At 31.7% G+C, this 27,813-nt stretch overlaps 2 protein-coding genes, 2 long non-coding RNA genes and 1 pseudogene across 4 annotated transcripts; 4 read left to right on the top strand and 1 right to left on the bottom strand.

Annotated features, from left to right (window-relative positions):
* The first annotated feature begins 2,351 nt into the window (after positions 1–2,351).
* On the top strand, positions 2,352–4,994 carry LOC25483145 (putative disease resistance protein RGA3). Its single transcript, XM_013611794.2, has one exon. The coding sequence runs from the start codon at positions 2,391–2,393 to the stop codon at positions 4,992–4,994; it is 2,604 nt and encodes an 867-aa protein (XP_013467248.1). The 5' UTR covers positions 2,352–2,390.
* A 4,138-nt stretch (positions 4,995–9,132) lies between these two features.
* On the bottom strand, positions 9,133–9,576 carry LOC112418541 (uncharacterized). Its single transcript, XM_024774931.1, has one exon. It carries the CDS (start codon positions 9,574–9,576, stop codon positions 9,133–9,135), a length of 444 nt encoding a protein of 147 aa, XP_024630699.1.
* A 936-nt stretch (positions 9,577–10,512) lies between these two features.
* LOC112418540 (putative disease resistance protein RGA3) lies at positions 10,513–12,092 on the top strand (annotated as a pseudogene).
* Positions 12,093–13,466: 1,374 nt separating this feature from the next.
* LOC112420392 (uncharacterized) lies at positions 13,467–13,960 on the top strand. The gene is made up of 2 exons (XR_003010428.2): positions 13,467–13,604; positions 13,704–13,960. It is a non-coding gene; the product is annotated as an uncharacterized lncRNA (long non-coding RNA).
* Positions 13,961–22,294: 8,334 nt separating this feature from the next.
* LOC112418728 (uncharacterized) lies at positions 22,295–23,147 on the top strand. Its single transcript, XR_003008784.2, has 2 exons — positions 22,295–22,426; positions 22,522–23,147. It is a non-coding gene; the product is annotated as an uncharacterized lncRNA (long non-coding RNA).
* The last annotated feature ends 4,666 nt before the right edge of the window (positions 23,148–27,813 follow it).

Genomic DNA, 27,813 nt, shown 5'->3' with positions numbered 1-27,813 from the left:
CTAAATCCCACTACCATTGAAATCCAGTCCGGACCGTCAACATGGACCGTCTACTTCGAATCCAATGACGTGACTACCTCGGGATCATTACAAGTGTACACCTGTCCAGGTGAAAGTTAAGTGCCCCAAAATCCTATTTACTTCCTATAAATACTACCAATACTAATTGGTCAGTGACACGAAAGATTTAAATATGTTTTTCGCATGACGGTGTGGAAAAATTTGCCATAATTTATTGAGTTTAATTACTTTATGTATATAATTACGTAGGAACACACGGTAGATGATTGTATTTTGATTTTAAGTTCTAAACATACAAAGCATTTTTGTAAAAAGGCTTTCACAATTCAGAAAACGCGACATTATTTAGGCAATAGTCTTTATCACCGAGCTGCACTACATATCTTTCTTCATTTATGCACTACATAGCTCATGCAGTACATGAACCTGAAGGTACGAAAAGGCACAAAATAAGTAAAAATATAGCATTTGACTATATAATTGTTGGCGTAAAATAGGTAAAACGTATTGTGGGAACCCGACCCTTAGGGGAAGCATTGAGTATACGAGACACTCTTATATATCATTCACACCATGACGAATTAGGGTTTCGATACCACTTGTTGGAAAGTAGGGGCGTCAAAAACACGATCCGATAATTAATGATTAAGACCATGAAGAGATCTTGTTGACATTATACATCTCCACAGGCCCGGCCTTGAGGGTGTGCAAGGTGCTCAACCAGGCCGGGCCTCTAAATGCTACGGACCTCTAACGAAAAATTAAATTTAATACCCAGCCCCCACTTAAATAAATAAAAAATATATGTTATATCATTTTCTTTCTTTAGTACACGTTTGAGTTTTTTTTCTAGATTCTAGTTCTCCTTTTGTACGTAAATCGGATCCTATCAAACCACCCATAATTTGTATAATCACTTAATCAGTCAATTTGAAAAGCTATTTCATTGCAAGAATCACAACAATTATTTTTTTCTTCGCATAAACTATTCGTTTTACCCTTTTCCACAACAAAGGAGTGACAAATCCAAACGACACCGTTAGGTAAATTTTACCTCTTTCACTTAATTTTTTTTAATTTCTTTAATGTTTAGAAGTTCTTATGATTCTGTTTTTTTTTAATGAAATTTAACTACACAAAAAATTGCATTTTATTTTACTAAGGACCTATTTTGAAAAGAGAACCGAACCTCCTATTTCACAGGGACGGCCCTGCATCTCCACCTAAAACCGTAAGACAATGTATATATGAGTCACCTCTTATATATTATTTTTTTATGACTTACTCCCTCCGTCCCAAATTGTATGACGTTTTGGGCATTTCACACATATTAAGAAATGTAATTAATATTGTGTGGGAAAGAGATATTATGAGTTGTTTTACAAAATTATCCTTAATAAATGATATGAGAAAGATTAAATGAAGGAATTAAAAGAAGAGAGAGTAATAAATAGTTAAGGATATAATAGGAAAAATAACATTAATTTTTTATTGGTATTGTAAAGCGACATATAATTTGGGACAAATATTTTTTCTAAAGTGACATACAATTTGGGACGGAGGGAGTATTTGTTTTGCATGAAAGTGGAAGGAAAGATCGAGCAAGTAACCACCTTGGAAAGATGAGGAAGGATACTTATTGCTAGGTCCCACTATAAAATTGTTCTGCTCCATATTGGACGGAACATGTAGAGAAGCAAGAATTGTTTTGACCAAAATTACAAAAGACCTTCAATATCTACATGAAAGTCAATAATTGAAGCTCATGTTTACTCCCTCCAATTTTTTATTTTTTTTTGATGTTTTAGCTCTTGACACAAGTTTTAAGGAGTAATTAAAGTATATAAACATTTGTGTGTGTTTTACTTAAATATTCTTTTTTATCATTAAATTCACATGTGATAAACCAAAAGTCACAACTACTTAATAGTTTGTTGTGTTTTCCAACAAGGGTAAACTTGAGAAAACAATAATAAATTCACTAAAACATCAAAAGTTTTAGAATATAGTTGAAGTTCTAAAACATCAAAAGAAAAGGAATGGAGGGAGTAATTCATATCGGGATATATATTCTTCCTTCTTCCTACTTTCATTTCTACGGCACAACAAAATAATCATCTCACTTTTCACTTAATTTTTTTCCTCTTGCTTTTTTCCTTTTTACTTTCTATTTGATCCAAGCAAAGCTAGTTCATTCATAGTCGTTACGAGACTAACCACTTGAACTCGAACCAAAAGAATATTGGTACACTTGATTATAATTTGTTATTTGTTATATATACAAATAAGTATATTGGGACTGAAGGCACAATAAACACAAAATCTAAACTTAGATCCCAACTCCACTATTTTACTCTTTCATAATTATCATGATTGAATCATTTATCTTCGATATTGTTGATTCACTTCTAGGCAAGCTTGCTTCGTATGCTTATGAACAAGCTTCTCCAGTCTATAGTCTCTATGAAGATCTGCGAAGTATCAAAGACACTTTGTCCATTGTTAAAGGTATGTTGTTAGACGCAGAGGAGACAAAAATCCAATATCATGGGTTCCATGAATGGCGGAGGCAGATACAAAATATCTGCTATGATGCTGAAGATGTATTGGAAAAATTTGAGCTCCAACACAAGCGAAAGCAAGTTCTCAAAGCTTCGTGTAGTAATAGAATGAAGGTACGCCACTTCTTCTGTTCCTCCAATTCACTTGCTTTTCGTCTTAGGATGGCAAAACAAATTAAAGATATTAGGGATAGATTGGATAAGGTAGCAACCGATGGGACTAAGTTTGGACTTGCAACTATTAATGTTGATCCCAGACTCATTGTGCAAAAGAGGGAAATGACTTATCCTGATGTTGATGCTTTGAGTGTAATAGGAAGAGAGAGTGATAGGGAAGAGATTATCAAGCTTTTGATGCAAGCACATCCTCATGGTGATGGTGATGGTGATAAAAGTCTATCTGTTATTCCCATGGTGGGAATTGGTGGCTTGGGGAAGACCACATTGGCAAAGCTTGTTTTCAATGATAAGAGAATAGATGAACTCTTTCAATTGAAGATGTGGGTGTGTGTCTCTGATAATTTTGACATCAGGCAAATAATCATTAAAATCATCAACTCTGCCGTTAATTCAGCTTCTGCTCATATGAGTGGCCTTGCACTCCAAGAAAACATCATCAACTTAGATATTGTGCAACTAGTAAGTCTTCTGAAACAAACACTTTCAAGTCAAAAGTTTTTACTTGTGTTAGATGATGTATGGAATGATGATCGTGCAAAGTGGATCGAGTTGAAAGATTTGATAAAAGTTGGCACAAGAGGAAGCAAAATTATGGTGACAACACGTAATAACTCAATTGCTTCGATGATGGGTAATGTTCCCTCATATGTTTTGCAAGGTCTTTCTTTGAAGGATTGTTTATCTCTATTTGTCAAATGGGCATTCAAGGAAGGCGAAGAAGAAAAATATCCAAATCTAGTAGAGATAGGAAAAGAGATTGTGAAAAAATGCCAAGGGGTTCCACTAGCTGTTAGAACATTAGGAAGTTCCCTATTCTCAAAATTTGATTTAAATACATGGATATTTGTAAGAGATTCTGAGCTGTGGAATTTAAAACAGCAAAAAGATGATATTTTACCTGCACTAAAATTGAGCTATGACCAAATGCCATCCTATTTAAGGCAATGCTTTGCTTATTTCTCCCTTTATCCTAAAGATATTACTTTCTGTAGTTTGGATATTATTGCTCTTTGGGTAGCCCTTGGATTAGTTCAACCCCGGAACGGAAGTGAAAAACTAGAGGATATTGCAAGAGAATATATTGATGAGTTAAATTCACGTTCATTTCTTCAGGATTTCGAAGACAATGGCTGGATTTGTGTATTCAAAGTACATGATTTGGTACATGATCTTTCATTGTATGTTGCTAAAGCGGAGTTTCTAGTGGTAGACTCACATATTCAAAATATACCTGAGCAAGTGCGACATTTATCAATTGTTGAAAATGATTCACTTGGCCATACTTTATTCCCCAAGTCAAGAAATGTGAGAAGTATATTGTTTCCTATTGATGGAGTGGGTCTTGATAGTGAATCTCTTTTGTATAAATGGATATCAAGATACAAATTCTTGCGGCTTTTGAATTTAAGATATTCTTCGTTTGAGTATCTACCAAATTCAATTGCTAAATTAGAGCACATGTGTTTTCTTGATCTTTCTTATAGCAAAAAAATCAAAAGACTTCCCAATTCAATTTGCAAACTCCTAAATTTGCAAGTTTTGCTTTTGACCGGATGCACAGAGCTTGAAGAAATGCCTAAAGGATTAGGGAAGTTGATTAGCCTACGGCAACTAATGATAACGACAAAACAATCTGTCCTTTTAGATAATGAATTTGCAAGCTTGAACAATCTTCATACTTTGGGTTTTCATTTTTGTGACAATTTGAAGTATTTATTCAGCAGGGAACAAACACAATTCACTTCCCTTGAAACATTGGCTCTTCACTCATGTAAGAGCTTTGACTCCTTGACTCTTGATAATTTTCCTAAATTACAAAATCTATTCATTAGAGGTTGTGAAAAATTAAACTTGTCGTTGAAGAACGACAGTGCAATCCAAAGGTTGAAGATGAAACATTTGTATATTTGGGAATTTCCAAGTTTTCTAACATTGCCTCGATGGGTTTTAAGTGTTGCAGACATTTTAGAGACCTTAGTAATTTATAATTTTCCAAATCTTGAGATGCTTCCTGAGTGTCTAACAACAATGTCTCATCTTAAAAGGCTCCATATTGGTAATTGTCCTAATCTGTTGAATCTTCCAAGTGACATGCTTCGACTCACTACCATCGAAAAATTGTACATAGAAGGCTGTCCTGAATTGTGTAGAAAATGTCAGCCACAAGCCGGTGAGTACTGGCCTATGATTGCACACATCAAGCATGTTTTCATTCAAGAACCAAGAGGATAGGAGGAATCAATTCATCAACCTTCTTAGAGGTAAACATATTATTTTTCGGCTAAATTCTCATTCTTTGCGGGGAGAAACTTTCTCCCTTCGACATTTCTAATAGTCACACATGACTTTGGAAATGTACTTTGGTGTGACATAATTTGTCTACAAATGTATTTCTAGACGACACAATATGTGTTTTTTCCCTTTTCTAAAATGTGCATATGAAATCATGTTGAAGTGGGTGAAGTTTGTCCCTTCCTTTTTAGTTCAAATGTTTATGCGTTGTGTGCGGCGTGTTACCCATAATAACATGTTTGCGCTTGTTTTTTCTTTTGGGTCATGCTAACTAGTGACTTTAGACACTAGTTAAGAAAGTAAAATAAAAATCATTCATTCTATTTCTTTTATAAAAGAGGGGCAAAAATTACTTGTGTTTTATTTATTAAACTGTTCTATTATTTGTTTATTGTATTTTATTAAAAAATGATCTTCGTAGTTTTAAGTTTTCCTTTGAATCTCCTTAAAAAAAAAAAAAAAAAAGTTTTCATTTGAATCCCTTTTTCACTGATAAAATGGGAACACATAATTGCAAGTTGCAACGGCAAAATTGTGCGATTTTTGATTAAAAAAATATAGTATATATTTGGTAGTATATGGATTAAAAGAAAACCTTTATTTCTTAAAAGTAACATGTCCTTTATTTCTTCAAAGGTGAGGCTGGAGTGGAAATGAGATATGTAGCTTCAAGGACAGGCGGGTGAAGAAAGATATACAAGAGTTTGGCTGCAAACAATGTGGAAAAATGGTCAAACAACTCTTCAAGAAGCAAACGCATGGGGCCTAAAGCATTCATTAAATCAGCATTGTCTTATGCTAGTCACCACAATGTTGATATATACTGCAGTGTAATATAACTATTTTGAAGAAAAAAAATGAGTTCAGTTTGCTTTTGTAAAAAAAATCATTATCGCATATTTTAATTATTGTTATTATTGATATTTTTCTTATTTTATATTAGTTATTAAGATGGGGCTACACAACCATTGAACATTTTTTATTTTTTGAAGAAAAGGTGCTTATAGCATTTCATTTATAATTGAAGATTCAATATAATTGGGTATAGCATAATATAAACTACGGCACTAGCTAATAATGTGGCCTCTCTAGCGAGAGTGTGAGCTACCACATTGATTTGTCGCCTAATAAACTCCACCCGAGAGTTAGAAAATTTGAAATGAAACATAGAACGAGACGCTTCAACAATGTGCCCAAATTCAAATATATCATCTCGTCTAGCGGTAAAAGCATCTTTCGTGATTTTTGAATCTACTTCAAAATCAATGTTGTCCATTTGCATATCACTCAACCATTGAATAGCATGGAACAAACATAAAGCTTCCTCATGTAACGCCCTATTTTATTATTTATTTATTTTATTGAGTTTAGATGTCTTTTTATAATTTAGTCGATTTATTTTGATGAGTGATATTTTGTTATGTTATATGTTGGTATTTATTAGTATAATATACGGGGAAGGATATTTTGACTCCAATAGTAAGTTTGTTATGTTACTCCACATCTTGGCCTTTAATTCTAATATCAATTAATGGTTAAGATTGATTAATAATAATTGTTATAGTGAGGTTTAGTACTTGTCCGTACTAGAAAATATGAAAACATCAAAAAACGCTAATCACGCAAAAACACCCAAAACCCTTTTCACGATGAAACTCAAATTGGCAATTGATTTGATAATCGGCAGAATACAAGTAATTCAGATTGGCTATTGAAGAATTACCAAGAATATATAAGAAGCATAGAAAATGATAAAGAATCATGTCAAATGAATGGTAGTTGTATTTAAAAAACAATTGTAGGTAGCAAAGGGAAGTAATCGATCAATGGAGTTTGATGTATCCTCCTTCAGTTTTTGCCGTGATAAGTGTTTTCATTGTTTCCGTGTTTTTTCCCGTAAAGAGAAGAATTAAACCTCATTATAACAATTATTATTAATCAATCATAGCCATTAATTCATATTAGAATCAAAGGCCAAGATGTGGAGTAACATAACAAACTTACTCTTGGAGTCAAAATATCTCTTCCCTATATATATATATTAAAATAGAATATTGAGATGTGAGGGGCAGATTTGGAATAAGGGAGAATATGTTAGATTTATAAAAAGAGAGGTTAGGAATTGAGAAATACGTGAAAACAGTTTTTTGGGAGAAAAGGGAGAAACCAATAGAAGAGAAGAGAAAGCGGTAGAACCTTGCGATCATCTAACCTAAGGTAAGGGTGGGATTAACCTTCTTTAATCATAAGTATGTAATCCTGAAAAAGGATTTAACCTTGTAGTTGTTAATAGGTTTTGATGTTGTAGAATTAAGGTTTGAAACTAAAATTGATCGTAAAAAGAGTAGATAATCCGATGAATTAGGTTGATAATTGGTGATTTTCTAAAATAATGTTTTGTGTCTAGTTTTATATGGTTTTGAGTGCACTATTATGTATAGAAATGGTTAGACAAGTTTTGGAATCAAATTTGGGCATAGAGAAGTTAAAATTGGGATTTTGGGGTGAAAAATGGGTTTTTCCCGAGTTGCTCTCTCACAGCACGTTCTGTTTCATGTTCTTGCGTCTTTTTCACACATTTCAGTTTTGAATTGGCCTTTGGTGTAAACATGAAAGTTGTAGATAATTGAGTTAGCTTTCTAGTGGATTTGGTTGGACTTGAAAATGATTTTTGGTTCTTGAGTTATGATGAAAATACTCCAAGGAGGTCTTAGTGAAATTTTATGAAAATTTCGCATAATTATTTCTAGGTCAACCCAAAACTTATGGATTGTCTCCAAACTTCAAAGCCTGTGCACTATGAATTCAATTAAGGTGTTTAAGAGTATTTAACCTATGTTGTGATGAATCTATCTTGGTTTGACGTGAATATCTTTAATTGATGAATTATTATATGAATGTATATGTTGATGAGTATGATGTTATATGATGTTGTTCATGATTGATGAAGTATTATATGAATGTATATGTTAATGAATATGATGTCCTATGATGTTGTTCATGATTGATGAATTATTATATGAATGTATATGTTGATGAATATGATGTTATATGATGTTGTTCATGATTGATGAAGTATTATATGAAGGTATATGTTGATGAATATGATGTTACATGATGTTGTTCATAATTTATGAACTATGGTATTATGATGCGAAATTGTAAGTTGTTGTCGATGTCGATAAAGTTGTCTAAGTTGTTAAAGTTGTTGGTTGCTGAGTCCTTGCATACTCATTAAAGTTGAGGGCTTGATGCCCTGTTGAATGTATAATCATTCATATTAAGTTGAGGGCTTGATGCCCTGTGAGCCTTTTTGTGCTCTATAAGTTGTGGGCTTGATGCCCTGTGAGCCCTTTTGTGCTCTATAAGTTGGGGGCTTGTTGCCCTGATTGGTACCACATGCATGTTTAAGTAGTTGTCGTTGCATTGTCAAGTTGATGTTTTTGTCGTTGCATTGTCGTTGATGTCGAGTTGTCGGTGTTGTCGTCGCGTCGTCAAGTTGTCGAAATAATTAATGTTGTTATTGAGAAATTATGTGAACCATTGTTGATGATGATTTGTTGTTGCATTGTGTTGATAAATTCTCTAACTTAAATTATTGTTTATTAGTTTTACTAATGATGAATAAATGTTGTTATGTGTTGTTAAATTCTTTTAAAGAATTATATGCTTATTATTATTGAATGTGAAATCTCACCCCTTCTGTTTGAATGTTGTCTCTACGTGGGTAACGTGCAGATAACCAGGATTAGCTGCTGATATCAATTGACTCTCTCACGCGTCGTCTTAGGGTCGCTATGATACGTAACGGGATGAGGATATTTGTGTTGTTTTCCATTTGTTACGTATTATTATTAATATTAATGCTGATGAACCATTTGAAATGAAATTTTTAAGAAGCTGTTTATGTTGAGGACGTAGTGCCATTTTGTTGAATAATGAAATGTTTTCCGCTGCGATGTAATTTGAATTATTGATAAAAGATGTTTTGAATAAATAGTAATTTTACTCTATTTATCTTTTAAAGAAGTGTGACATCCTGTTTAAGTCGAATACTCTGATTATTATGTAAAAAATTTCAAGTTGAGAAAACGGGTGTTACATCTCCCACCTCAACAGAGTACACACCTTCAAAGTTCACAGTTTTGGCAAGGACAAAAGTCCCTTCGTCGTCTCGCAAGCAAATGCCAACACCGGTGCGGTTATGGGGGATAGAAAAAGCCGCGACAACGTTACATTTCAAACGACCACTCGCAGGGGGCTGCCATTTGATCTGTTGCGGTTCAGCAGTAGCAGATGCCGCAAGAACAGCAGCTGAACTGTTCACAGCAGCAGCCTGTTGCTGCAGACCGTGTGGTGCAGGCTGAGTTGCGGGCTGCATATCTGTTCGCAAACTGTTAGCAAACTCCCAATCATCTAGCATAAATTTAGCTCTTTCAATCACAGCTGCACATGACTCCGTAACATCCTCCCAAACCTTTAAATTACGGTGTTTCCATAAACTCCATAATAGCATAACCATCTGTTTTTCCTACACAGTAGAGAGATTCTGCACAAGTGAAAAAATAGCCTCTTCAGCCGTATGAGCAGTAGCAACAGAAAAATCAATATCAGTCCATAAACCGGCCCTTGTCCATACTTGAATCGCAAAGGGAAATGAAAAGAACAGGTGAGCAAAATCTTTCTGACCAGAATTGCAATTTACACAGTCAGTTGGACAACGAACCCCTTTATAATGTAGTCTAATCCGGGTGGGCAAAACACCTCGACACATACGCCAAACCAAGTTCTTCACTTTTGGTGGGACTTTAAGTCTCCAAATTCCAGACCAATTTCCCGGCCCGTGAAGATGTGACACATCAATGAGTTCGTTCACACATAACAGGTAAGCACTACGAACCGAGTAATGACTGTGTTTTTCAGCTTTTCAAATCAAACGATCTTGCTGCACTTGTTCAAACAGAGGAGTATTTAAAATTTGTGCTGCAATGTTGTCACTAAAAACCTGCAGAACCACAGGTTGATTCCACCGCTTCGCATTTGGATCCATAAGACTATTAATAGAAGTATGGCTAACAAAATGTGCTCCTGCTACATTTCCGTCGATACTGTCACCATTACACATCCAAGGTTCATTAAGGATAGGAATATTGTTACCTGAACCAATACTCCAATGTGCTCTGCCACGAACAATAAAGCGAGCCCGGAGAATGCTTCGCCACACATAACTTGGATTGTGACCAATGGTTGCAGTAAGATAAGACTTGTTAGGGAAGTACCGTGCTTTCAAAATGCGAGACACAAGAGAGTTGGGTTCTGACATGAATTTCCACCCTTTCTTGCCTAACATCGCCAAATTAAACGCCGAAAGATCCTTAAAACCCAAACCACCTTGAGTTTTATGCGTGGACAATTTTTCCCAACTTAACCCGTTGATACCACGATTGGAGGATCTGCCATGCCCCCACCAAAAGGAATTCATCATTCTTTCAATAGCGGTAATAAGCATAGCAGGTAATTGAAAGATTCTCATGACATAAGAGGGGATAGCCTGCAATACTGACTTGATCAAAATTTCCCTTCCCTTCCTGCTTTGGAGGATTGGGGAAGACCACACTTGCAAAGTTGGTATTCAACGATAAGAGGATCGATGAATTTTTTCAATTGAAGATGTGAGTCTGTGTCTCCAATTATTTTTATATTATGCACATAATTATCAAAATAATCAACTTTGATTCTGCTGCTTCAAATTTTGATTCAGCTTCAGCTTCAATCGTTGTTCACCAAGAAAACATAAACCATTTTGATATTGAGCAGCTACAAAGTCGTCTGAGACGTAAACTTTATGGTAAAAGGTTTTTACTTGTGTTAGATGATATATGGAATGATGATTGTGTAAAATGGATCGAGTTGAAAGATTTGATTAAAGTTGGCACAGTAGGAAGCAAAGTCATGGCGACAACACGCAGCAACTCAATTGCATCGATGATGGGTACTGTTCCCTCCTATGTTTTAAAAGGCCTTTCTATTGAAAACTGTTTATCTTTGTTTGTGAAATGGGCATTCAAGGAAGGCGAAGAAGACAAATATCCAAATCTAGTTGAGATAGGAAAAGAAATTGTGAAGAAATGCGCGGGGGTTCCACTCGTCGTGAGAACATTAGGAAGCTGTCTGTTTTCAAAATTTGATTTAAATAAATGGGAACTTGCAAGAGACTCTGAGATGTGGACTTTAGAACAAAAGCAAAATGATATTTTACCTGCACTAAAATTAAGCTATGATAAAATGCCATCCTATTTAAGGCACTGCTTTGCTTACATTGCTATGTATCCCAAAGATCATACCTTCTATGCTGTTGAATTTAACAATCTTTGGACAGTCCTTGGGTTAGTTCAGTCCCGGAATGGAAGTGAAATGCAAGAAGATATTGTACGAGAATACATCAATGAGTTAAACTCAAGATCGTTTTTGCAGGACTTCAAAGACTTTGGATACTTTTGCAAGTTCAAAGTACACGATTTGGTACATGATCTTGCTTTCTATGTTGCAAAAAAGGAGTTTGTAGTGGTTAAATCCCACATTCTTAGATTACCTGAGCGAGTAAAGCATTTATCAATTGTTGAAAATGTTTCAATTTGCGATTCTTTGTTCCCCAAGTCAAGGAGTGTGAGAACTATATTGTTTCTCATTAAAGTAGTGAGTATTGACAGTGAAACTCTTTTAAATACATGAATAGAAAGATACAAATACTTGCGAGTTTTAGATTTAAGAAATTCTTCGATCGAGACTCTACCTAATTCAATTGCTACATTAGAACGCCTATGTGTTCTCGTTCTTTCTAATAACTGCAAAATCAAAAGACTTCCCAATTCCATTTGCAAACTCCTAAATTTGCAAGTTTTGTTACTCAATGGATGCATGAATCTTGAAACATTGCCTAAAGGGTTAGGCAAGCTGATCAGCCTTCAAGAGTTGTGTATAACCACAAAACAATCAGTTCTGTCGCTTGATAAACTTACAAGCTTGAAGCATCTTTGAAAGTTGGGTTTTCATTATTGCGACAATTTGAAGCTTTTCTTCAGCCAGGAACAACAACTCTCGTACCTTGAAACATTGTATGTTAAATCATGTGGAAGTTTGGAGTCCTTACCTCTTTATATTTTCCCTAAATTACAGACTTTAATAATTTTTGACTGTAAGATGTTAAACTTGTATTCGAACAACGAAAGTCCAATCCAAAGTATAAGGATGAAACATCTGTATATTGGGGATTTCCAGAGCTTCTGTCACTTCCTGAATGGATTGTAGGAGCTTCAGCCACTTTAGCGACCTTGGAAATTACTAATTTTCCGAATCTCAAGATGTTTTTAGAGTGTCTAACAACAATGTCTCATCTTAAAAGGCTCTATATTATTGACTGCCCTCAAGTGTTGAGTCTTCCATGTGGCATGCATCGTCTCACTACCCTCGATGATTTGCGCATATATGGTTGTCCTGAACTCTATCGAAAATATCGGCGACGGTTTGGTGAGTACTGGCCCATGATTTCTCACATCAAACATGTTTTCATTGGAGAACCAAGAGGAGAGGGGGAATGAAGTTATTGACATTCTTTAATGTAAATATATTCTTCTGTCATTTTCCTTTCTAAGTTAGGCCTAAATTCTCATTTTTCGTGTGTTGAATGTCCCCACAAAACATCTTTTGTTTGGTTCATGTAGTTTATACGATGTGCTGGACACGTGCCCATATATCTTGTTTGTGCTTGTCTTGTCTGTTTTTTGTATGTTCATTCATTTAGTTATTTTTCGTTTTGTATATATTTTATATCAATTAAATGATGGTTGAACCATCCTAAACACAGTATATTCATATCGTGTTTGTTACACGATATATTTTGTGTGGCAACAAAAAATAATAGTGTTTGTTAGATTTTTTTTCTATTTGAATTCACTCTCATCCATTATCTTTTTTAAATAATGAGGAAAGTTACATTTTTTTTAATATTTAAATTCACTCTCATCCATTATCTTTTTTGAATGATGAGGAAAAAAATCGAATAAATACAATTTGTTACATTTTATTTGAATTTACTCTTATCTATTTATTATATGTGCTAATTGCAATGAAAGTTGAGAGTAATTTTAAAAGTAGAAAAAATCAACCCAAAAGAACCGAAATGAACAATTTTCTTTATATACAGTCTATATAAACTTTTATTACTTGTGTGATTTTTGGTACACTTACTAAGTTTTTTATGTGACCTCCTTTATAAGTGTGTTAAAGAGACAAATACAATGCATTGAGGCACTTAAGAGACATTTAATAACAAATATAAATTTTAGAAAGGTTTTTTTTTTTTTTTTCCAACTATTTAAGTGCTAAAATCTATTTATTTTATGTGAAGACAACATAGAATTTATATGCTATAAATTGATAAAGTCATTTTTATTTGTTTCGTGCAAAGGAAGAAAAATATGGTTAAAATTATCATGTTTGTTTACGTGAATTTTTTTCTTTCCCTATTTCTTTTTGGAACGAACATTAATGGTAAGCCATTTTTCATTCTTTTATGTTTTCTTATTAAATTTTTATGTTATAATTTATCTCCTTTCATTAACATTCTGATATTCTATTTTATCATTGTAGCTATCTCTGAATGCGAAGAAGACGGAGATTGTCCAAGAACTTGGTGTTTTGGGCAGTTTTTTGTTAAGTGTATTACCAATGAATGTATTTGTGTTCATGAGGATAGATTACTTCCATGGATCCCCTAAGATCCATGGATCCCTATAATATAAATGATAAATATTATCAATTAATGGTCACTTATTGATTAATCACATCATTGTTAGACATTAAATGCTGCTAGAGAATAAATTGGGATCTCATGGATTAGTAGGCAATGAATGATTCATTTGTTGTGTTCATGAGGATAATTTACGCCCATGGATTCGTTGGGATCCATGGATCACTAGACAATAAATTCATGACAGTAAATGCTTCTCCATGAAGCAATAAATAAATGACCATTCTAATACCCAAAGGGTAGATGAATTCAAATATTCTATTAAATTTTGTGTATTCAATTAATTAAAAGTTTAAAAATTAGGGTCATGTTAACATGTGTCTTTAAAGAATTTGTTAAGGAAACTAAAATTAAATATGACTACATACGACCCTAAATATAAATATAAAACCCTTTTGTGAATTTTTTTTGTCTCTTTTTATAAGACCTCTTGGATATTTCTAAGTACACTAATTAATTCTTTACCAGCACACCCATATTTATTTTAAGGTCTTGTTAACGAGTGCCCGCGGGGCACTCTTTAAGCATTCCAATTTAAGAAATTATCCAACAAAAAAAGTCAATTGTTTCAATTTCCAATGCATTAAATAGAATAACTCTCATGAAAAATTACTATTTAAAGGTCTTAACGAGTGATCCAGGGCACTCGTTAACATTTCCCTTTATTTTATAATATCTTTTTCTTCAATCAGCATTAAATATTATATTGAAAACATATATTAACCCTCTCTCTTAAAGGATAAAATTGTAAAAACAATAGAAATTACAAACAAGTTTATTACCATTTTCAACTTTCTTAATTTCCGTTATTTTTCCAAAAGGGCCCTATAATTAGGTACAGAGGTAGTACATGTTGCTTTGAAAATTTCATATAAATTAAGAAAAGTAACTAATGTTGTATAAAAAATAATAACTCTAAGTTCCTTCTATAAAAGAGAATAATTGTAAGTTATATTACAAAAATGTTCTTCATTAATGTTATAGAAAACATAAAATACATAATTGAAAAAAGATAAAGTAAAATAGTGGTGGAGCCAGAAAAAATAGTTTTTGTGGGCCGCTAAAATAAACTATAAACAATAATTTGTAACATAAAATTAAAGTAGTAATAAGCATTAAGCATGAAGTTGAAAGAAATAAATTACATAGTTTATTAGTGCAATAAATTATGATTTTTTTTTTAATACAATTCTTAATTGAGAGAATTTTCAGTTGACAAGACAATATAAATGAGATTTGAAACCCCCCAAAATTAGGTTTGTAAACCTCAGCTAACCAGCCAAGTATAAACATAAAAAAAAAAAAAAAAAAAAAATCACATGTCGCTTTTGGAACCGCCGAAAACTCAAACCATTGAAAAATTGTTTAAAACCTCGCAAAATAGACCTATGATTTTTAATTTTTGAGGTGGGTCACTACACCAATTAGTGGTGATTTGGACCTACCAAATACCAAAATCGTAGTAAAATTGTTTAAAATCTCGTAAATTAGACCTACAGTCACTAATTTTTTTATTTTTTCGGCATGAAGGGCTCTGCCCCTGAAGTAAAATATAGTAAACGACATAATAGAAAAATATACATTAATGATTCCTTATTGTTTCAAAATGACATTATTTTGAAACGTATAATTTGTTAAAATGACACGTAATTTGGGACGTAGGGAGTATTTTTTTTTTTTTTTTATCATTGAATACTTAATTTTTCTTTTTTCTTTTTGTAATTGTAAGGATCTTGCATTTATGACTTTGTGTTCACCACTTAGTGGCGAGGTCTTGAAATTTATTTAATCATGCCATACATTTGGCTGCGTTTTTCCCATTTATGTTGAGTGAAATATGAAATAAATTAAATAAATGAGAAGTTTAGAAAAATAAAAACACGACAAGAAACAAATCTCAGTATTATGGATCAAATTGTAGTAAAGTCGAACAATTGGTCGGTTTTGGTCGGAATCGTCTGAGAAAACATAATCTAGGAAAACCGATGGTTGATATATCATCAATCGTGTTTGACCGTTATAATACACAAATTGGTTAGTTTTTGGGTTGAACGGAGAGCGGTGTGGATAGGTGGATTGTTTTGGTTGAGAATGTAAACAAGAAAAAAAAATAGAAGACTACCATGGATTGAAAACTTTTCAGATATGGGTTGAAGATGAAATAAATGATTCAAACTTATTCATGTTGATAACAACAATATCAACTACTCCAAAATATTCTATAATGGTGTTTTTCACGGATAAAACATTGAGAAAGGGGTCGGCCATGTGAGTTTTAGAAAGAATTGGAGAAAAAAAATGATGAACCAAAACATGGGTGTATGTATGTGAATAACGCATTGGATGTTGAATAAAAATGACAAACTTATCTTAATAAATATTAGAGAGATTATTAGACCATGTGTATATTCTCACTCTTCTTTGTATTGTTGTGTCAAAAATAGTTATAAATTATGTCAAAAAATAAACAATAAAAGTGAACTCTTCTTTGTAGTACCAAAGGAGTCAGAAAAAACTATATGGAGACATCATCTCTTCAAATGGATGGCAACAACGAAGCAAGACCTTTGTTTCAAAATAAATTGAAGATGGTGAATATCAAAGAGGAAGAATTAACAGTGATGCCAGAAGACATTTTTGACTTACATGGGCTTCGAGAAAATGGAATCGACCTGATAAGTATAATCAATGATCATCAATGGCACCACTTCATTAGTTTGTTGAATGGCCCAACCTACTTCTAACTGGTGAAATACTTTTGGGTTAGAGCAGAAGTCTATGACAAAGAAGCCGCAAAAGAGGAGCTCAGAAGAGAAAGGGCAATGGATCCCAAAAATGCAAGGAAGACAAGAAAGAAGCTTAGGCTAAAGGAGTTTTCTGAACCAGAAATTCGATCATCTGTCTTAGGAGTAGATTCGGTCATCACAAGAAGTTTGATTGCAAAGCTGCTTAAAGTGAAAGATTCTGGAAAGTATTACAAAGATAGCAACAATAAGACAATGTTTATGGAAGCTATGAAGAAGAATCTGTATGAGTCGGAAAAAATAATCAATGGAAAATCCAAAAGGCTGAATTACACCAAAACTTTTAAGACCAAGAATTTTACAACTTTAGGGTCTCTCCATGTTGAAACATTTTGTATAACTTGAACACATATTTTACACATCCGGTTCACATAATCAACAAAATGTTTGAGCACTTTTTGTCAATGGTGGAAAAAGTATCAAAAGTGACAGATTCCACCAAATTAACTACAAAGGTGGCACATAATTTACACTTACTACACATTATAATTAACATGATACTAATTTGAACCAATGAAGGAACCAATAATGTGCAGATTAACGTTACGTAATAGTTAGGTTTATAAAAGAGACTCCAAGTGTCAAAGACTAACTAAAAAGAGATTTTTGCCAATATTTACATCAGACAAAATGAAAAGAACAAATGACATCCCAAAGTCAAAATAGTTTACGATTACAGTCCAAAGCGATACGTCAAAATAGTAGAAGTTCAAATAGTTCAGCAGCAAATATCTACTTTAGAACAACTCGAACGTGCAAGTTCTTCGGTGACTTTTCGAGACCAAATATGAGCTTATCACCTTCTATCATCACACGTTCTCTGCAGAAATTGATCCATAGCCCACCCAAGTATTTTTCATAGCTTGCTCTTTCGGCGGTAATGAGGCGACACTTATACTTTCTCTGTATGCGAATATAGTTACATATAATTTATAAAATAAAGGTAGCTTAACTGATTTAAGCTAAAGAAAATGTATCATGACTTCTAATTTATCTTCCTATTATCTTCCTATAAAGTCTAGATAAATACATGTATGTGCATTATATGAACCCCGTTGACCAATTAACATTGTTGAAACAAATGGAAATTAAGCATCACTCCCGCATGTGCATCTATAGCTAGCACCATTTGACATTGATGTCTTCGAACATTTGGTGCAACTCTTATAATACCATCCAAACTGGTTAGGATTGAATTTAGTTGTTTTCCAAATAGTGATGAAGTATGTATCCTAATCCAAATTATGCACATGAAATAAAGAATAATGCAATATGTATTTTTAACTTGTGCATCAAAAAACTCAAAGCATGTTCGTGCATAAAAAAAGCAGACCATGACTAAGTTTATAAATTCAGTAATTGGCCTAACCTGAGGCAGATTGAAAAAATCGTTGTACAAAGTACGTTGAGAAGAAGCCGAACTCTAACTTAAGTTATGACTGATACTTTGACTCTGAGCTTGAGAAGTGTTAAGGTCACGACAACAATTCAAGAAACATGGTCAAAAAACAATCAAATCAGATTGTGAAATAATAAGTTACTCTAATACTATATTTTGAAATCATAATGCAAACTTACTAAGTCTTAAACTTCTCAACAACCGGATAATGTAGGTTGATGAGCAGCCTCGAACCTGACCAATTGTTACATATATTTGGGTTGCCAATGACTACAAAATGGAAGAACTCAAGGTAAATAGATGGTAAATGATCAAGCTACGGAGTATTTTTCCCATAGTGTTACATCAACTATATTCTCACTGCATAAGGAAAGACATCTTTCAGGTCATTATCAAACTTATACAAAATTCTATCATCTGATGTTGACAAATTAGAAAATAATACCTTTTATCTTTCAACACAATGTTCGTACACGGTTTCTTTCTAGTCCCAATTGGTGTTGTCTTGACAATCTCATGAAGAAGCCCGATGATTTCTTAAAAAAAATATTACATCTATAATAATATTATAATCGGAGAAAACAAAGAAATAAATTAAAGCACATAACTATATCATATAAAATGTCAGATTTGAATTTTCCATCTTGAATTTCCTTAAATGACTTAAAACGAAATTCATGAGTAAGAACGTTAGTTAACTTGTCATACTTCTGCACCTTTGTATCAGAACCAAAAACAACCCTAAAGAGATTAAATACAATGTCATTATCAAACACATGACAATTATACAAAGTATAAGTCTTGTTTTCCTCGATCAAAGCCTTTCAATGCTCCGATTCTCTATACCGAGTTATTACATGAACTCGATCACCCTAAATTCGAGAAAGAAACCAAAAATGTAAATAAATCAAAATGTACACTAATAAGTAACATTGATAAATCATAAAGGAAATTACAACAAATCTTAACCAACTCATCTAATCTTTGCATCACAAATAATGAGCTTCATATGTTGATTCTCATTACTACCATTTACAATCCAAGAATCCAGCACTCCAAATCCTATTTTCCAAATGTCCAAATCATTTTTTAGATCCTTAATGTAGTCATAATCCCTTGACATCGAAAGTCCTATATAAAGATACAATAATACATCATTTAATTTTATTCCTTTTGTTCATTCTGATATCGAAAGAAGCTAATATATTCCTATGTGATCAATTTTTGTATCATCAAATCAACCTGATCTTAAATGCACAAATTTCTGAATCATCAACTTTTTGGACGTCAATGATATGACCAAAACAAATTTCACCAATCAACTTTTGTACGACTCAATCATATAGGAAAGAATAAACCAAATATGAAAATTGTTATGGCTTTATGATTACTCACAAAAACTAAAATAACCCACATACATCAATTTTTTTTCAACCACAGTACCAGAAGTTAAAATAACAATTGTGTCAAAACCTTATCATGAGCTAAAATTCAATCATCATGATTTATCAATGTTACTTATTAGTGTACATTTTGGTGTCTTTCAAAAAGATAAGAATTTATATTATATGATATTATATTTGTTACATTGTTGGTGCCATGGAAACATATATGTTTAGTTTTTTCGAATAAGAAAAAGATATGCATAGTTTGTTACAATATAAGGGTGCAAAATATATATATAAGTATAATTTTTCTAGGCATCTAGACCTTTTTTGAAGATAAGAATAAAAATAATCATACGCATTATGCAACGTCAAAAAAATTATACGGAGTAGCGTAACAAAAAAACAGACACATATAAAGTATTACTCTAAACGCTAATATGTGTGTTCGTATATATTTGCGAGGTTGAAGAAAGAAAATAAAAATATTTGGTATCATTAAATGACAGCGTGAATAAAAATATTTGTGAGGTTGTGATGATTAAACAATATTGAATTTAAATTTATAAGTGATAAAAAGATAATAAAATTCCTTTGAAAAAAAGGTAATAAAATTAAATGGGACCTCCTTAAAAATAATTAAATGGAACGATTCCAAAAAAAATTAAATGGAAGAAAAAATCATATTGAAATATAATATTAAAAAATAAAAGAAAAGGTTCCCAGTGTGAGTTGAAAAGATGTGCTTTTGAAATAAATTGTCGAGAAGTAGTTTTTTAAAGTAACATTCAACAACTTTTGGCCAAAGCTCATTCCATTCAATTTTATGCATTAAAAAAAATTACTTTTTGTAGTAAGTACTTAATTGATATTGTGTTTGTGTTTGACCTAACTTCTCCTTAAAAATGTAGAAAAGTTGGAAAAAAGCCAGGTCAAACGATACCTTATTCTCCTACAATGGCAATGTATAAACAACTGAATTTGGGACAAAAAATTGAAAAATAGTTAAAAACATAAAAATTGGAAATAAAATATTTGGTATCATTTAATGACAGCGTGAATAAAAATATTTGTGGAGTTGTGATGATTAAACAATATTGAAATTAAATATATAAGCGATAAAAAAATAATAAAATTAAATGGAACATCCTTAAAAAATTAAATGGAACGGTTCAAAAAAAAAGTTAAATGGAAGGAAAAAAACATATTGAAATATAATATTAAACAATAAAAGAAAAGGTTCCCAGCGTGAGTTAAAAAGAGATGCTTGTGAAATAAATTGTCGAGAAGTAGTTTTTTTAAAGTAACATTCAACAACTTTTGGCCAAAGCTCATTCCATTCAATTTTATGCATTCAAAAAAATTACTTTTTTTTAGTAAGTAAACAACGTGAGTTAAAAAGAGGTGCTTGTGAAATAAATTATCGAGAAGTAGTTTTTAAAGTAACATTCAACAATTTTTGGCCAAAGCTCATTCCATTCAATTTTATGCATTCAAAAAAATTACTTTTTTTTAGTAAGTAATTAATTGATACTATGTTTGACCTAACTTCTCCTTAAAAATGTAGAAAAGTTGAAAAAAAAACCGGATCAAGCGATACCTTAATCTTCTACAACGACAATGTAGAAGCTACTGAATTTGGGATAAAAAATTGAAAAATAGTTAAAGTTATCAAAAATATAAAAATTATAAAATAATTAAAAAATTGTGAGGGGCAAAATGGGAAATGCACCCATATAATGGTGAGGTGGCAACAACACAATTCCACCAATTAGAAAATTACAAAAATACCCCTCCTAAGGGCAAAATGGGAAATTTATAGGGCATCAACTTTAATAGTAGTATATAGATATATTTCAAAGTCAATCTATTTTTTATTACCTAATTAGAACAAATTTTACGCTGTTCTAAATTAATTACAATCCATATAGTTATAAACTTTTATTACTTGCGTGATTTTTCGTACACTTACTAAACTTGTATCAAAATTTTCAACCATAGTATGGCAGGGATCAAGATCCTCTCCATTTATAACTTTTTCCATTTGTTACAATTTGGAGAGAGATAGACACATAGAAAATAATGATGGTGGGATCCATTTAGTGATAGGACCCACCACTTATTTTTTTGTGTCTATCTCTCTCCAAATTGCAACAAATGAAAAAAGTTATAAATGGAGAGGATCTTTACCCGTATGGCAGCACACCCTATTTGAGGTCATTATGTTTTCCCAACATATCATCGGAATTTGAACAATGACCGACTACGTTGTCAGAGCCTAACCCCTTACGCTAAAATTAATCTTGTGGTGTTTTTACCCTTTTTATGTTGAAAGATTAAACATTAATGAAATGGCGGTAAAAAACTAATGAATATTTATGGTTGACAAGTGTTTTCTGTGACCTCCTTTATAAGTGTGCTAAAGAGACAAATACAATGCATTGATGCACTTAAGAGACATTTAATATATAATATAATAGGTTTAAATGCACTTTTGACTTCCTATATTTGTCGTTGTAGTAATTTTGATCCTCTAACAAAAAAAAAGCAATTTTGACCCCCTATTTTTGCCATGTTTAGGGAAATATGCTCTTTTGATCCCTTATCTTTGCAAAAAAATTGCGATTATGGCCCCTTTTTTGGGACACGTGGCAGGTTCTCAGCATGGTTGGGAAAATTATGGGGTCAAAATTGCATTATTTTTATTAGGGGGCCAAAATTGCTACGACGGAAAACATAGGATGTCAAAAGTGCATTTAAGCCAATATAATATTTAGAAAGGTTTTTATTTCCAATTATTTAAGTGCTAAAAGCTATTTATTTTATGTGAAGACAACATAGAATTTATATGTTATAAATAGACAAAATCATTTTTATTTGTTTCGTGCAAATGAAGAAAAGTATAGTTAAAATTAGCATATTTGTTTATGTGATCTTTTTTCTTTACCTATTTATTTTTGCAACGAACATTAATGGTAAGCCATTTTTCATTCTTTTATGTTTTCTTATTCAATTTTTATGTTCTATTTTATGCCTTTTCATTAACATTATTTATGTTTTATCATTGTAGCTATTTCTGAATGTGAGGAAGACATAGATTGTCCAAGAACTTGGTGTTTTGGGCAGTTTTTTGTGAAGTGTATTACTAATGAATGTATTTGTGTTCATGAGGATAGATTACTTCCACGAATTCCTTGGGATCCATGGATCCCTATGATATAAATGATAAATGTTATTCAATGAGTGGTCATTTATTGATTAATCACATCCTTGTTAGACATTAAACCTTACTAGAGAATAAATTGGGATCCCATGGATCCGTAGGTAATGAATGATTCATTTGTTTTGTTCATGAGGATAATTTATGCTGATAAATTCGTTGGGATCCATGGATCACTAGACAATAAATTCCAGACAATAAATATTTCTTCATAAATAAATGATTATGTTAACTTATACCTAAATGGCAGATGAATCCAAGCACTACAAGAAACAAGTCTTAGTATTATTTGATCAATTTGTAGTAAAGTTGGACAATTGGTCAGAATCATCCGGAAAAAAACATAATTTGGGGAAACTGACGGTTGATATATCATCGCCCGTTTTCGATCATTTGAGTACGTAGATTGGTTAGTTTTCAGGTTGAACGAAGATTGGTGTGGACGGGTGGATTGTTTCGCTTGAGAATTCAAACAAGAAAAAAAGTAGAAGACTAACAAGGATTAAAAACTTGGCATATATGTGTTGAAGATGGAATAAATGATTCAAACATGTTCATGTTGAGAACAACAATATCAACTACTCCAAAAGATTCTTTAATGGTGTTGTTCACGAACAAAACATTGAGAAAAGGGTTAACCATGTGAGTTTTAGAAAGAACTGGAGAAAAAGATGATGAACCAAAACATGGGTGTATGTATGTGTGATAACACATTGGATGTTGAATAAAAATGGCAAACTTATCTTCATAAAGACTAAAGAGAGTATTTGACCATGTGTATATTCTCTCTCTTCTTTGTATTGTTGTGTAACAAATAATTATAAATTATGTAAAAAAATTAGACAATAAAAGTGAACTCTTCTTTATAGTACAAAAACTGATAAAATTCATTGTATTTGTAGTGTTGATAAGACAGTTCTGACAGGGCTAACATTACAACATGCAATATCAGTCGAATCTGAGTTTCGCTGGTTTGATTTCCTCCACTCAAAACTGACCATTTAAACCCATTGAGAATCGGACCAGTACACCTGATTGATCTGTTTTACCCGTTCAGTCCGACCTGTGTCCTCTTAAGATAGTTGGGTCGGGCGGTTTGGGTCGGTTAAAGACATCTTTCCAACCCTAATTATTAGTTATACAATAATTAAGTTCATCCAGATTAGACAAAAGTTCAAAAGAATGTGGAAAGTGAAATTATCAAGAGATGCATAATAGAAAAAAGTATAAAGACAATCACAACTTTCAAAACCTAAGGGTGTGCAACTGCACACCCTAGGTACTATGTGGCTCCGTCACTGATGGGCTCAAATCAAAACATGACACTTTTCTTTCGAACCCCACAACCTTTTAGAATATATTTAATAGTTATGAAGAAAAATCATTGTTGTCTTGCCTCAAATCATATAGCTTATGTAATAATTGTTCATTAATGGAGGAGGAACTATGTTTTTTTTTATAGGGTTAAATATGTTTTTGGTCCCTATAAATATATCAACTTTTTGTTTTAGTCCCTCTAAAAAATTTCTTCAAATTTTAGTCCCTATAAAATTTTCAATTACTACTTTTGGTCCCTCTTTTAAAGTAAACTCATATGTAGAATTCATAAATAATATTTTGGAGACAAATTCATAATATTATAAGAATCTCTCCCTAAAAAAATTATAATTTTTTATCAAAACATGAATTTAATATGAATTTTTATATTTTTTATGGTTAAAAATTCATATTTAATTTGTGTTTTGTTAAAAAATCTAACTTTTTTTGAGAATTTTTTTTACAATATTCTACACATTTTAGCACAATTTCATTAAAAAATAACTTAAAAATAGGGACTAAAAGTAGTGATGGAAAATTTTATAAGGACTAAAATTTGAAGGAAAATTTTACATGGACTAAACCGAAAAGTTAACATATTTATAGGGACCAAAAACATATTTAACCCTTTTTTATATTGCATAGTGTTTACGTGTGTTTTTGGTAAACAATCACTAGTTTTAAATTTATTACTTGCATGATCAAACTATTAAATCGTAGGACATAATTGTGCAATGTTTCTCAGAAAAGTTTGAATTTTCATCATGTTCATAGGCTTGAATGTTAAAAGATGAATCTAACTAAACTATTTCGACTGAGTCGGAATTCGTTCAGGATTAAAGGAAAAACTTCAAAGTTAATGCAAACAACTTTGAAAGAAAAGCATTTGATTAAATAAATAAAGAAAATTGGTACACAAAATCATACATACATTTGTCTAAGACTCGTTTCTCGTTGTAATATGGATAATTTGAGTGTTTAAGGTTTCTGTGAATGACTTGTGTCTTCTATTTCCTATAGAGAACCACTATTTATATATTTAGTAAGAAATAACTGAAAAATAACAGTTACAAATAAAGCATTCGACGCATATGTCTTGCTATGTTTCTTGAATTCTTAACAAGCTCCCACGTTTCTTCGACCTCTTGATCTTGTCTTTTCACAAAATAATTTGAATTTCTACAATCCAAACTAAATAGCTTTGCAACTCCAAATATAACAAGCGTTCCCAAATCTGTCGAACCAACAACCATTTAGAACGTAATCAAATACCATCTGCAACCTGACATATTCTTCTTACATAAAAAGTACTCGTAAACAGTTTATTAACAAAGAAAAAAAGACTCTTAAACTAAAGTGTTGTTTGACAATTTGGAAACAATGAAAATGGAAAAGATATAATTTCATTATTTTTAAAATGCATTATTCATAATTAATATTTTCTTTTTTCAATCACAACAGATCACTTCCAATAATGTATTAAATCTTTTTATTTGCTAAAAAATAATCTCATATATAGTCTTACTGTGACGACTATATAGATTGTGTATCCAAGGTTGTCTTAGGTCCACACAAAAAAAAAGGTTGTCCTACGTCGATAATGCGAATAGAATACTAGGTTTGGAAATTAATATTTGTCAGCATCTATATGTACTGCGGGAACAACGTATGACCCACTCATTTGTTCATTTCCCTTTAGACAATCTTGACATATTTGAGGCCCTAGCTTCAAATATCATATTCTCCAAATTATTTAGTATTCTTCGAGATACGTTCAAAATTTATTGCAATATAACTCTTATGAGATACTCCCTCAAAAAAAAAAAAAAAAAAAAAAAACTCTTATGAGATACATTATGTTTTAACAAAAATTGTGATATATATATATATTCTATGTGACAAATATTAATCATTTTATGGTTGGATCATTAAAAATAATATTAATTATATAACTCAAAAAAATTAAGAATGATAGTTTTTATTTTTTTTATTTTATAACAATTAAGTTAACAATTTATTATTTTTGTATAAAAAAAAGTTGTAACAAATATGAGGGGCCGTTTAATATGGACATGGTCCAACGATAGAACCTTCTACTAAGTTTTGTTAAAATATTACATATTTTTTGATTTTATATATTATAAAATTCATTATTTTATCTACTAAAAAATAATAATAATTTTATAAAAACATAGTAACGATCCACCTATGATATTTTTTTTTTTTTAGATTCATACCAGAAAGCCCATAAAAAAAAAAACATATTATTACTATTATTATTATTAAGAAAAATGATCAAGTACATAGTTTTTTTTAAGGCTGATCAACATAGTTCGGTACACACATGCACTGTAACCCAGAATATCCTTAGTCACGTACAATTATAAATCAAATCACCACAAAGTGACATCTCTTCATCACGACCACCAAATTAGGTTGAATCTCAACCTCTTCAAATACTTATTTCCTCCAAAGCATGACTCTTCTTCTCTTCATATATAGTCCCTTTTTATTTTTCTATTCTACCAATTATTTAGCTAATGAATACAAAACAACTGTGCATGCAACTTTTAGAGAAAGCTACCAACTTTATCAGAGTTCAGAAGAATCAACAAAACCAACCACAAGGAGCTACATTCAATGAGATGAAGAACAAAGAAAGCCATGTTAATGGCCCATTTAATTCTTTCGGACAGAGATGCAGTAGAAAGGTGAGGGAACTAAGGGTAAGGTTTTATATCATCAGAAAGTGTGTAAGAATGCTTGTTTGTTGGAAAGATATAGAATAGAGATATAGGTAAAAATATAATTGATTAAACAGTTATGTACATATATTATTTTAATTATATGCTCTATGTAGTAGTATTCAAATGCGTTTGGATTTAAGAAGAAGAAAAAAAAATTAAAGAAGAAAAAAAGGTTGGTATCTTCTGAATTAAAGTTGAATTAAAATCGATGGTCGTTGAATTAAAATTAGACATTTCAAATTTCAATCTATATTATATTGGATTAAAAGCAAATCAAAATATCTACATACTTTTTGTGACTTAAAATTTGAGACTACTTTTTTTTCTTTTACTTATCTCTATTTTAATTCCATTTTTTAATTCAACTTATATTTTTTATTAAAAAAAAATAAAAACTAAACTTGTATTTTTGGTACAATATCTAAACTTTTTTACTATTTCAGTTTCGGTATAACTAGTTTTAAATCAATTTCCAATATATAGCCGGCAGTGGACTAATCATTTAAAGAGATTGTTCCCGTGCAATGACAATGCGTAATATATGCAAGGTATGAGATTCAAACTCCGGACACCACAAAAAATAAATTGTCTAAAGAGATTAATTTTTTTTTTGTCAAGTAGCCTAGTGGCTAGAGTTAACACATTTTAAATGTGGAGAAGTGGATGTCCGGGTTCGAACCTCGGTCCCTACATTAATATGTAATATCTCTACCAACTGAGATAAGATCACGGGGATAAACACTAGTTTTTTTTCTCATATATATTCAATCAAACTATATCATATTGTCACTTTTATAGCTTAGTTTCTAAAAATATATCAACCACAATCCTTAAAAAAAAAATATATCAACAAATATTTATATATCATTATTTGAATAGATGCACGGATAGAAAGAAAAAAAAAATTACAATGCTATATACCAATTAAATCCTTCATTTTATTTTTTTTACAAATTAAATCCATCAATTTATGTTTACAATATCGGTTCTAATCAACCTATTTTTTATGGTCATGATTGATCTTATTTTTTTTACTCTCGATGGAGCAATTATTAAGTAACATAAAAACACAAAACCA

Source organism: Medicago truncatula, chromosome 1, assembly GCF_003473485.1.
Source record: "Medicago truncatula cultivar Jemalong A17 chromosome 1, MtrunA17r5.0-ANR, whole genome shotgun sequence".
Taxonomy (NCBI): Eukaryota; Viridiplantae; Streptophyta; class Magnoliopsida; order Fabales; family Fabaceae; genus Medicago; species Medicago truncatula.
The sequence above is the reverse complement of the archived record's forward strand: the minus strand, read 5'-3'. Positions and strand labels throughout refer to the sequence as shown.